This window comes from Mytilus edulis, chromosome 11 (assembly GCF_963676685.1).
Source record: "Mytilus edulis chromosome 11, xbMytEdul2.2, whole genome shotgun sequence".
In the NCBI taxonomy this organism is placed as follows: domain Eukaryota; kingdom Metazoa; phylum Mollusca; class Bivalvia; order Mytilida; family Mytilidae; genus Mytilus; species Mytilus edulis.
The window spans coordinates 55,788,217-55,801,436 of NC_092354.1; the positions used below are offsets into that span (position 1 = coordinate 55,788,217).

The following is a 13,220-nucleotide window of genomic DNA, read 5'->3' on the forward strand; positions in this document are numbered from 1 at the left end:
TATAACCCACATTTTTCTTTTATTCAGAAATAAATAAATTTGGTGGATTAACTGTCTTCTGATTGGTTAAAAGTATTAGTTATATTTCCAATTGTGTCAATTTTTATGGCAACACGCCCACTCTGAAGTTGTTATTGTTAATATATAAATAATATAAAAAGTTCTTTGAGCCTTATTTTTAATAGAAATTTATTTAAAATGAATGACAATTATTTATTTTGAATTTATTGAACCAGAAGATTTTATGGTTCAATAGATTCAACGTAAATAATAGCCAATCACTGAATAAAACTAGCATGAATATGTGAATTGAAATAATAATGTTAGGCACAAAATTTATTCTTTTATTACCAGAATAATACTTGAACTGATTGGGAGGTTGCAATATGATATGCACTACATAATGCCGTTTATTCTAAACTGTATTTGATCATGTCCATGTATGTTGGTAGCTACACATCTGTATAAGCCCTCATTGTTGCGACTGAACTTGGTAATTTTAAGGATTCCAGAACTTGGAGATGCCACCAGATTATTTACGTCTCCGCTGTGCTGAAATAAGTTTATAGTATATGTTCTGTTACTCAACGTTGAAAAGCAACTTTTTAAAAACAATTTATCATTATCTTTTAACAATTAATTTCAAAACTGAACAACAGTATTGCTGCGACCGGGTCGTTGGTTTTTCTCGATTGAATTGTTCAAAATGTGGTCGTCCCGATGCCTTTCATAACTCCCGTACGATAAAAGTTTTGCACATTATTGAAGACTTAGCGTCGACTTTTTATTGTTCACATACGTTTGGTCTTGATATATACTTTCTCATTGGCAATCATACCACATATCGAAATAATATGAAATTAAGTCCTCTGTTAAAGATATGCAGCTGACAAGTTTAGACATTCTTGCAAAAGTAAGCAGATCTTGTTACATTAATGCCACCCGTCAGGCCGGGCCAGTAAAACTCGGTGGAAACTTCATTTATAAAACTGTTATAAACATGACGAATGTAATGCAGTCTTGAAGAAAAATTTCAACAAATTATGTGTCGATCTTACTAATGCAAACATAAATAAATTTGAGATGGAAAAACAAAATAGTATTATGCATAATTGTCCTGTTTTATTCTAAGCGTCAGCATTACCGGACAAAAAATGAACCTAATATGCTTTTTTGCTGGTCCCGTGTATAAATATTTTGTTTATGTTTACTTATTAATGGTGCCTACCTGAAACAAAAGTTCAATATCAACAAACGTAATGGGTTAAACAAAAAACTACAGTAAATAAAAAATAACGATGTACGAAAGCGATTAGCGACACACATTTGTTTCTTTGTTTGAAATACAAAAAAAAAAGGCAAATGTGGCGCTTATACACTTCTATATAACGATGAGTATAAATACCAGAAATAGAAATTCCGTTTTCGGATGAGGATTTCCCGTCGTTATGCAAGACAAAGATACATCGTCACCATAATGTATAGGATCTGGTGTCCAGGTTATATTTACAATTTTTGGTGGGCTTGCTGGAACGAAAAAAAATGCATTCAGTTTTGCATATTAAATTTCTTTTACTTTATACAATAAGGAGATGTGGTATATAGTTGCCAATAAGATAGCTTGCCACCAGCGTCAACATGACAACTCTTCAAGCAACTTTAGCTAAACGTATTTATTCAATTATCTATCTTTCAAACGTGAATCGATAGTTTTTGGTTTTATTTTACAAGTATCCTACAGTTCAAATAAAGAGGGTTATAGATCATCGTATGGCCTTCAACAATGATTAACACCAGTTATAAAAGCTACCTTCTGGAGTTTTAACATTGAGCATAACGTAATAAGTCAAGCTATAGAATCAACGTTACCTCTTTGAATAAAAAAACGGTCTAACTAATCTTTTTCGTCACAAGGTTTTATCAGTGTATTACATTTTGTTAAATGTTGACGTCTTGATCAATATTCGTCTTGGTTCATTCCTTGGATCACTACACGTTAGACGTTTTACCTTATAATTGCTGTTTCGATTTTACACCCATTTTAAATGCCATAACATAGACATGCAACCACTGGACATATCTTACAGTTTAGAAGTCTGCATAAAACTCACTTGGTATAGGACACTGGTTATTACATAAATTATTGTTACAACAATGATTTATACATGCGAATGAGCTATTGTTGGGCAAGCAATTCTAAAAAAAGAAGAAAACTAAAATAGGTGCGAAAATATGATTCAATGATATCTGAACATTAGCGAACGCTTGCAACAATTAACTGAGTAAACCGAAGTTGGCCTATTAAAGAAAAAAAAAAAAATCCTAGTTTTTAAGTAGAAGTTACAATTCTAGTAATCCATCTCGGCTTATCTGATTCTAAATTCAACAGTTAAACAAATACTATCATGATTTGATTAACCAGTATATATGTGTCATAGGAACGGTTTTTGCCACACTGCACTCTTTTCATTCTGAAAATCATCTAACTTCTAGAATGATAAGGTTTAGTTGTTATCTACAGGATTACTTTTTTTATATTTTTATCACCTAATTCTTTAAGTTTTCACAACTGTTATTATATTCGTTTGCTCCTCAGTATTCTCTTTTTTATTTTTTGCTTATTAATATTTTTTTTGTCCATTTTTTCTCTATTCTGTAAACAACAGCCAGACCATTTTACATTCAAAACCACGCCCAGACCTTTTACGTTCATACCGTGTTTTCTTGACAACCTGATTGCCATCGACTTTCTCCAAAAATTGTTGAAATATTTTGAATTTGACAGGTCTGAAAAAGATGAATAGAGTGTAAATATTTGCCTCAATCCTGGAATATTAATTCCGTTAAATGAAACTAATAATAAAAAAAAAATGCTAATAAGAATACTCGGAAGGTGAACAATTATATATATATAGACGATTATCTCTCTCACAGAGAAAAAAAAAAGAATCGGCTTAAGTTTGATGTTCAGTAATATAACAGTATTATTAGTTAAATAGTAGACAGTTGGTCTGTTAATTGTTTCTCTTATATGAAATTTTTTTTTATAAGGTGTGTTTGTTAGAATTATTTTTCTTTACTAGAAGATGCCATCGAAATAGTTGAACATATGGGCAAGTGTTGAACACCAAAATTATTTTAATTCGCGGGCAGTACGTCGACTGAGCATGCGCGGAAGTGTATGAAAAACTTAAAAATAACGTTTTCCTGATTGAGATAGTTTCTCAAAAATTTGCATCTTCTGTAGAAATAAAGATTGTTTCAAAGTCAAATTTAGGAAGTACACAACAAAACATTTTAACTCCAAATCACAAACATGACAAATACATCTGACTTTGTATGGTTTCAGAGGAGTTGCAGCTAAATTTTAGAGCGGTCACCGTCTCTATCTGTAGTAGTTTAGATTTACCTTTCAACCAACTTTCTCAAATCCAAACGATACAGATCATTACTCAAGGCACCCGCTATATTTATTTCTTATTATTTCCAGGAATAATATAGGGTCATTGCATGGATATTAGGGAATATTGTCCCGAGTAGAATTTTATATTCTACGAGGGACAATATTCCCCAATATTCATGCAATAACCCTTTTGTTGTATATCAATATAGTATTTGAAAGTAAAAATTGGTTTAAACTAACATTTTGTCGTTGATAACGTCATGAATTTTGAAGATTTATTGCACGCTAACTTTTGTTACTTTCTGTGGGAAATATTAAATTGCTATTGAATAAAACGAATTATAAGTTTAAGGTTAAAAATTAGCTACCCGATTTGACAATACTATACAAATAAGTTATATCGAAATTTACACGAATGGCGAAATCTACAAACAAACTTAGTGAGGAATACATTGTCATGGGAAAAACGAAAATATATAACATGAACCCATCAAAATGCTGGTTTGATTACCTGTTGACCAGAACACAGGGTTATAGTATTGCAATCATCCGGTCTGAGTGTTCCAGTCTGGCAATTGTAACACAAGTGTCCACCTCGAAGATTGATGCCTGAAACAGTTATTGTAATTATATATACGGTGTTTTGCTCTTTTGTCGGGATGTTGTCATTTGCATTACATAAAATTGGAATGAAAGTAAACTTACCTGAAATAGCTAAGGGAATTGAAAAAGGTGTAAAACACCAATACTCAGTCAATCAAAATAGCAGAGCAAGTACCCGGAAAATATTCAACAACAGCAAACAAAAATTATTACGTTTCGCAGGATCTGCTTACCTTTCCGGAACACCTGAGATCACTTCAGTTTTTGGTGGGGTTCGTGATGCTTATTCTTGATTTTTCTATGCTATGTTTTGTGTACTATTGCTTGTCTATTTGCCTTTTTCTTTTTTATAGCCGAACCGAAGTACCAAATGAGAAGAACCTATGACAGGATAAAATAATGAGGGAACGTTCCCTTTTTAAATAAACAAGTGATCATGAGTAGGCACATTATACACGGACCTAACAATTCGATGATATTTTGAGCGGAATAATAATGTAAACCAACTAATATTCGCGGGCAATTTATTTTTGCTACTTTCGAGATTAGAAACAAATCGATATTTTAAACTTATAGTTTTTTTTTAACCTAATTACCTAAAGTTATTTTTTGAATCGCGAAAGTAAACTGCCGGAAAATGGTATAATAAAGGGCTTTAGGAAAGAAAATAAAGTAGCCGAAAAAATAAGTTGGTTTAAAAAATCTACCTCGGGATCCACAGTGTTGGTCAGCATTACATAAAGTAGAATTACAACAATCTGAACACACATGTATGTCCCTTCGTCGTCCAACGGCAACGGGGCTGACACACACCTGAAATTAAAATTATATAAACAGATATCAAGTGAAGCAAAACACTTTTCAGTCTACAATCAAGTTGTTGAAAAAAATCGGGCCCAAAAAAAGAGGGCATCTATATGAATTTCAAGCAAGAGGTTAATGATAATATTATGTTCACACAGACATATACACACCAAAAGACCAATGGCATGTTTAACCCTGCAATATTCTGTATGTGTCTAAAATGAAAAGTAAAATCACAAAAATACTGAACTCAGAGGAAAATCAATTTGGAAAGTCCATAATCACATGGCAAAATCAAAAAACAAAACGCATCAAAAACGAATGGACAAGAACTGTCATATTCCTGACTTGGTACAGGCATTTTCAAATGTAGAAAATGGTGGATTAAACCTGGTTCTATAGCGCTAACCCTCTCACTTTAATGGTAGTTGTAGGTTGCTGTCTGTCATAGATTTGTTTCGTTTATATTTGTAGTATAAATTGGTCAATTGTTTTTCTCTGTTGAAGAATAGCACATTTTTTTTCGGGAGTTTTTACAACTTTCTATACGGTATGGACTTTGTGTATTGTTGTTGATCGTACACTGACCCATAATTGTAAATAAATGTGCGCTATGGTTTTAACTGATTATTGTCATTTGCAGTGTTACCAGTACAACTTGGCATTTTCTAACTAGAAGTAAAAATACGGTCTTCAGCAATACACAAATGTAATAACATTAACGGTACCAATTTTTCTGCACCAGATGCGCATTTCGACAATACATGTCTCTTCAGTGATGCTCGTGGCCAAAACATTTGAAATCCAAAACTTATATAAAAGATGAAGAGCTATAATCCTAAAGGTCAAAAAAGTATAGTCAAATCCGTGAAAGGAATCAGAGCTTTGCATGAGGGAGATACATTCCTTAATTTATAACAATTTCTAACATTTTGTAACAGCAAATTTTAACAACACAAAAAAAAATCTGTATTTTAATGCCAGTACCGAAGTACTGGCTAATGGGCATGTGATACCCTCGGGGACTTACAGTCCACCAGTAGAGGCATCGACCCAGTGGTAGTGATAACATTAACGGTACCAATTTTTTTGCACCAGATGTGCATTTCGACAATACATGTCTCTTCAGTGATGGTGGTGGCCAAAATATTTGAAATCCAAAACTTATATAAAAGATGAAGAGCTATAATTCTTAAGGACCAAAAAGTATAGTCAAATACGTGAAAGGAATCAGAGCTTTGCATGAGGGAGATACATTCCTTAATTTAGTACAATTTCTAACATTTTGTAACAGCAAATTTTAATAACACAAAAAAAATCCGTATTTTCATGCCAGTACCGAAGTACTGGCTAATGGGCATGTGATACCCTCGGGGACTTTCAGTCCACCAGCAGAGGCATCGACCCAGTGGTAGTGATAACATTAACGGTACCAATTTTTCTGCACCAGATGAAAGTTATATGAAAAGGTCCTAATTACCACGAAAATGTCCTTTTGACCATCTTCGCTAGCCAAGGGTCACGATCCCCTTCCCTCCTCTCCATCCGTGGAGGACTTATATAGAATTTCGGAGACCCAATGTAATTTTTATTGGTTGTAATCAAAAAGCGCCTCTACCATGACCATGTGAAAATTTAGAAAGTGTATGTGAACAACTATCACGTGCTTATTGTGCAACAAGACTTTACATCCCCAAACATATGACTATATTAAGTGACAATTTGAATGTTTTAACCAACTAATAGAAGTTCATGTATATGTTTCTTGCACAAATGCATAAATGTCAACGTATATTTTCGTTTCCTAATTTACCATGTTATCGGAATGGGCGTGACTTTAATGTACCGATAGAAGGTGCAACAGTGTTATTTCAAATGTTGGCTTAATATGCCAAAGGTAGAGGGAAGGGAAGTGGATCGTAACTCGTGGCTCCGAAGATGTCTTTTGACCTACTACATGATGTCAGTTAGACTTTCATTTACCAACCAAAATGTTTCAATATGATCATCCCGTGGTCTGCTTTCGACTGGCACTTAAATCCTTCCCTGTGGGATCTGTTTAACTGAGCAGGATAATTAAGTTTGCACCTGTATCCGGTTAGAATTGTGCCTTTGATCTGCCTCGTTAAATTTACGATTAAGAACCCTTTGATATTCAGAGCCCAAAAGTCACACGAAACACAATAAGAATAGAAACCTAAAAAAGCCACTGGACTTACAATTTTCAAAAAAAACAAATAATATGGAATAACATTGACAAAAGTACTCGGAACGTGTTGATTTTGTATGCATGGCATTTCATTTCATTCATTTTCTACTTACCACCTGATACTTTACATATAGGATTTATCTCCCTTTCACTGTTCAGACTCTCAAATAATTAAAGCGCCTTAATGACACTCATCTCAATCATATAATCATAGTCACCAAGACGCATGATATCAAATCAGTTTTATTTTCTGCGCAAACGGTTTAGACGTTCTTGAACAACTTCTGTTGTTTCAAGATTTCATAAAAACGTGTCAGAATTAGAAGTGAAGGCTCTGATATTGTAGCAGACAAAGAAAGCGCTTCTGTTATGTCGGAAACTTCCAACATGGCGGACGAAAAGAAACAAAACACGGTAGCGGTAGGTAAAGGTATTCAAAGACAAGAGACGATGTTCCTATCTAAGAAGGTCGTATGAATGCTAAGTTTGCTGAGCAAGAGCAACAGTATTCATCTTTAAATGAAAAGTTAAGTAAACTTGTGTACATTTTGGCAATTGAAAGTCATACGGAACCTGAAGGGGGGGGGGGGGGGGGGGTTGCTAGGTCAGAAACTGTAACGATCACAGACGAGGCATGTAGTGCAGCTCGCAGACCAATATTACCACTGAAATCTGCTGATGAGCAGCTAAATCACGGGAATTTAGATACTTTGTCAATTTGTGTGTCAGACAATAAAAGACAACACAGCGGTTTTATATTTTACAACAGAATAGACACTGACCGATCAAGTGGTTGAAACATTTTTTTCAATATGGGGGAATTCAATGATCGACTTGTTTGCATCGGGAGATAATCACATTACAAGGCCCTAGCGGTAGATGCTTTGAGAATTTCGTGGGATAACATGTGGGCATATGCGTGTCCACTAATTTGCCTCATACCAAAAGTTCTGAAACACATGAGTCAGTACAAATGTCTGTTTATAACTGTATACTAATAGCTTCACTGTGGCAAAGAAGAAATTGGTACATAGAACGTTTACAAAAGTCAATAGCAAAACCAATAAACATTCCTTGACTAAACAAATCTTCTACATCAACCAAAAACACAAATTTATCAACGAAACACAGAAGTTTTCAAGTTAACAACACGGCTGCTATCAACCGAGATTTCAGAGATAAAGGGTTTTCTTGAGACACAAGAAAGCTACTCAGAGCATCCTTTAAAGCTAGTACAAAACAAGATTACACAAGCTAAAACAAAAAGTTTAATTGCTGGTGTAGTGAGAGGAAAAAGATTCCTATACAGCAAATCTAACAGATTGTGCAGATTTTCTTACATCTTTGTATACATCAGGTTTACAATATCGCACTATAATAATTGTGGGATATAGATCAATGCTCTCATCACTTTTATCACCTATTGACAATATACCCATTGGTCAACATACTTATATTATTAAATTTTTAAAGGGTAATTCAATTCAAGAACACCAAAAGTGAAATTAATACATTAATGGGATTTGCATAAAGTTCTAGACATGTTACAAAACTCACCTTTTGAACCTTTACGTGAACCTGAGATTAAATGTGAATTTACAAAGTTATTTTTCTTACAGCAATCACGACGTTCAAGAGATGCTGAGACCATCAAACGCTAAAGATTGGAGAGGGCTTTGTCAATGTTAAAAGTAGAGGTATTACTTTTTTAAGACCGGGGTTGTCATTATGGTTTAAACATTTTTGTATAATGTTTTAAAGACAGAAAGAAATTTGATCCAAAAGCTATTGCCATCTGTTTAAAGACTATTGAGAAAGTGAGAAAAGATGAAGGCAACCTGATTTAATCCCTAGTGAAAACTTTTAAACCTGTTTCTTCACAGACCATTGCAAGATGGATTGTAAATACGATTAAAATGGCCTATGGAGAAGATGATTTTAAAGTGAATGCACATTCCACTAGAGCGATTGGACCATTATGGGCTCTTTTTAATGGAGCAAGCATGAACAGTATTCTTGAATCGGCAGACTGGTCGAATGATACAACTTTTGCTAAATTTTACTTTAGAAATGTGGATGTGAAAGTTTTTAAGTAAAAAGACAATTTAAGCCACAAAAAAATTACCCGACCTCCAATGGAAGGTAAGGCTTTGTAATCTAATTATTTATGTAAAGTTTTAGGTAGTAAGTAGAAAATGAATGAAATGAAACTCAAAATTTGAACATCTAGTTCAGATTTTATGAATGAATTTTCTACTTAAAACCTGAGAAATATCTCCCCACTTAGTATTTTTTCTATGGTAATTTGATATAATGACCAATTTGATAGGGTGGCGCATTTGTCTGGGTGAATATGATTATATGATTGAGATGAGGGTCATCAAGGTGCTTTAATTTTTTGCAAGTCTGAACAGTCAAAGGGAGATAAATCCTATATGTAAAGTATCAGGTGGCAAGTAGAAAATTCATTCATAAAATCTTGTTTGCAATATGATCCACTAATACTGAATCTAAGAGAAAGACTTTGTACATCTCACATTTTCATCTCTGCATCCGACTTTGAAATAGGAATGGTTATCCTCTGTTACAAATTTGTCTGTAAAACATTTCTGAAAAGAAATAGGTAAAAAAGTTTAAAACAAAATATGCAAGATCATGATCAAATCTCGTCAATGACTCATTGAAACGAACGCTAACGTGCATTTATATTCCAATTCCAGGATTTTTGACGCTTGTGCGACTATTGACAATTCCAGATAATAGCTCTCCTGATTAAAATAAAATGATCAAAACAGCGTATACAGAAGTACAAACAGCTCGCAACAGTCAATTAATTTTAAAAGGACTGTCATTTATTAAAGCGTGCATTCGCATTCAATTTCCTAATCAAGTAAGTAAGAAATTAGTTTATAAGTGCCTAGAAGATATTTTTTTATTTCATTTTTAATGCATAGTCCCCACATATATACGTAATTAACCACAAACTTCTGGTCACTACCTAAAGTAAAGCATTGATGGGATAAAGTTGTACTAATCATTTACAAATATCACATACCTTGTGATTTCCACATCGAGTTACACGATTACAATCATGTGGCTGAGCTAAGTTATCAGAACAGGACAAACATGTTAATGATGCTGTTCCTATTAAAAAACATGTAGAAATGTTTAACATGTGCACCAAATAACGACGTATACATTTTTTTAAACTTATGGTATTAGTTGTTTTTCTTCAGTAGACTTTGTTTATATGGTGCTATAGAAACAGCTACTCATTACTTGTTGCACTGTGTGTCGACCCTTACGTCGTAACTACAATCCCCTTCCCTTTCATGAATATGACCTACCGAATTAGACTATTTACCGGATTTGTAATCACATAAGCAACATGAATTTGCATAGTCTTTATTCATATGTTTGAAATATTCGCTATGGACCTCACGTATAATTTTATTTATTTTAGATGTGTATTTTTCTTCTGAAAAAATGAGATGAAATATAGAGTGATGAAAACAAACGTTGTATTTTAAAACATATTTCATTCAACCAAATTTTGTACTGTATGATTGCCAATTAGACAAATGTACCAGTCATGCCACAGAAGTTTTGAAAGTAGCTGTCACATTTGTCAGTGTTTGTTTATGATGATAATGTATTTATGAAAGTTACTCGGGAACACGTGTATTAGTTTACTTTTAGCACGTGTGTTGAAATCAAAACATGTTTATGTTTAATTTGATTAGACAATCGGTAAGTTATTACCGGTTTAAGTTATATCAATCATGATAACTTCATGCTAGAATTTTAGCTCTAAAAATATAATAAGAAAGTCTAGAATTGTCATTATTGTTTATAATAAAATAAGCTTTCTGTGCTGTCGGGGCGAGCTGATAACAAAATAACGGTATTGAGTTTAACTTTATAAATGCTTTATGTTCGTTTAAAGTATTGAATAAGAACATAACGTACTATAATTCTTTTGTAACTTCTCTTCACTAGGACAGAGTTCTAGTTTCCGATTTAGTTATTGAAAATTTTACACATTTGAAGTTTCTAAGATGAGCTTGAAAAAGGCTAGTATAGCAGACTATATATGCGGTACGGGCATTGCTCATTGTTGAAGACCAAACAGTGACTAGTGGATTTAAATTTGTGTTTCATTTGGTCTCTTGTGGAAAGTTGACTCATTGGCGTTCATAACACACTTTTATTATAGTAAATTGTTGTATTTTTCGTGCTCATATTGTCATTGTGTTGTTACATACTGTAGTTCAGAGCCGACCTCAGAAGTATGATTTACTGATGTTCAAAATCTATTTTACTTTGAGTAAATAAATAAAATTGAGAATGGAAATGGGGAATGTGTCAAAGAGACAACAACCCGACCAAATAAAAAACAACAGCAGAGGGTCACCAACAGGTCTTCAATGTAGCGAGAAATTCCCGCACCAGGAGGCGTCCTTCAGCTGGCCCCTAAACAAATATATACTAGTCCAGTGATAATGAACGCCATACTAATTTCCAAATTGTACACAAGAAACTAAAATTAAAATAATACAAACTAACAAAGGCCAGAGGCTCCTGACTTGGGACAGGCGCAAAAATGCGGCGGGGTTAAACATGTTTGTGAGATCTCAACCCCCCCCCCCCCCCCCCCTATACCTCTAACCAATGTAGAAAAGTAAACGCATAACAATACGCACATTAAAATTCAGTTCAAGAGAAGTCCGAGTCTGATGTCAAAAGATGTAACCAAAGAAAATAAACAAAATGACAATAATACATACATAAAATATACTTTAATTAAACTTGCCTGATATAAGCACACACACAATTATGACAAAACGAGAATTATAACGAACATTCATGACTATCCTTATCAGTTCAACTTTAAATTCACAACAATTTATCAGTACATTGTACATATACAGTTCGCCAAAAGTTAAGCACCACCTTTTTTTTGCATTGACAATTTTTTTATTTAAAAAAATCAGTACTGTTTTTTCTCGAAAAAGTTTCTCGCTACATTGAAGACCCATTGGTAGCCTTCGGCTGTTGTCTGCTCTATGGTCGGGTTGTTGTCACATTCCCCATTTCCTTTCTCAATTTTATGTAGAAATTGTGCAAACATATACCATAAACAAACCATAAACTTTAGTTTGGTCACTTTTGCAGGTTCTATGTATTTCGATTTTGAAGAGAAAAAAAAACATGACCTGGGTAGTGCCGAGATACAGGCATCGACAGACCCATTAATGTGGATATGTGTATATAATGATATTAAATTTGATTTTTATGCAGTTAACTTTCAAGTCTAGTGATACACTTTCTGTTTTGTGTCTTTGCATGGATACTCATTAAATATCGTCTTGATTTAAAAAAAAAAAAACCAGTATGTTTGTCTACAAATTTTCATGCATGCAGTAGGTTAGATAATTTCAATGGTAAATTTAGACTAACTATACTATATAAAGATACAAGTCTAAGATGTACTATGTGAAAAGGTCATGTGTATCTATATACAAAACTATGTACGGAATCTATTGCGCAATACCAGACCTTATATTTACCTCATTCAGTCACGCATAGTGGAAAACCATGAAATGTTAAGGAATGTGTTATCTTAATAAACGAACTGAGTAAACCATTGTTTTTGAATGAACAGGCTTTTTACAAATGATAATAGATAAAAACCAGAAGAATGTGTTATATTAATTTTTTGTCCGTAGATCTCAAGGAAAATGCGCTGGTTGAGGTCTTAAGCAACTTGAAAATAAATACAGTTCCAGATCTAGGGTTTGAAATGTGCGTCAGTAAAGGAAAAGGATTTCGAAAGGGTTGTAAAAGCAAGCAAACATTTGGGCAGTGCACGAAAAGCTGACTGCATTCAAACTGTAAATAAGGATCACGAAAATATTTTCTCCGCAGGCTTTTATTTTATGTCGGCAGGTTTTGTATTTTTGATTTCTTTGAAATGAATGTAAGCACGTTCTTTGATTTATTACTGTGTATCATTATTTTGAATTCGTTTTTTTATAATATATATTATACTGATACAGTACATTATGTTTTTTTTATGTTCACATTTACTGTTTGTGATCCAAACTCCATATCCGATATTTTGATTGGTTATTTCTGAGTCTGAGGCTATTTATGCCGTTTGATTATATTCTCACTGATACAAGGGTATACCTCGCTTCT

The 13,220-nt window shown here is 33.5% G+C and overlaps 1 protein-coding gene across 1 annotated transcript; it reads right to left on the reverse strand.

The window, feature by feature from the left end:
• Positions 1 to 330: 330 nt before the first annotated feature.
• LOC139495853 (uncharacterized) lies at positions 331 to 10,255 on the reverse strand. Its single transcript, XM_071284259.1, has 8 exons — positions 10,075 to 10,255; positions 9,557 to 9,628; positions 4,714 to 4,819; positions 3,915 to 4,012; positions 2,716 to 2,787; positions 2,112 to 2,196; positions 1,406 to 1,527; positions 331 to 552 (listed from the first exon to the last, which is right to left on the reverse strand). The coding sequence occupies exons 1-8, from the start codon at positions 10,192 to 10,194 to the stop codon at positions 397 to 399; spliced, it is 831 nt and encodes a 276-aa protein (XP_071140360.1). The 5' UTR covers positions 10,195 to 10,255; the 3' UTR covers positions 331 to 396.
• Between the last annotated feature and the right edge of the window lie 2,965 nt (positions 10,256 to 13,220).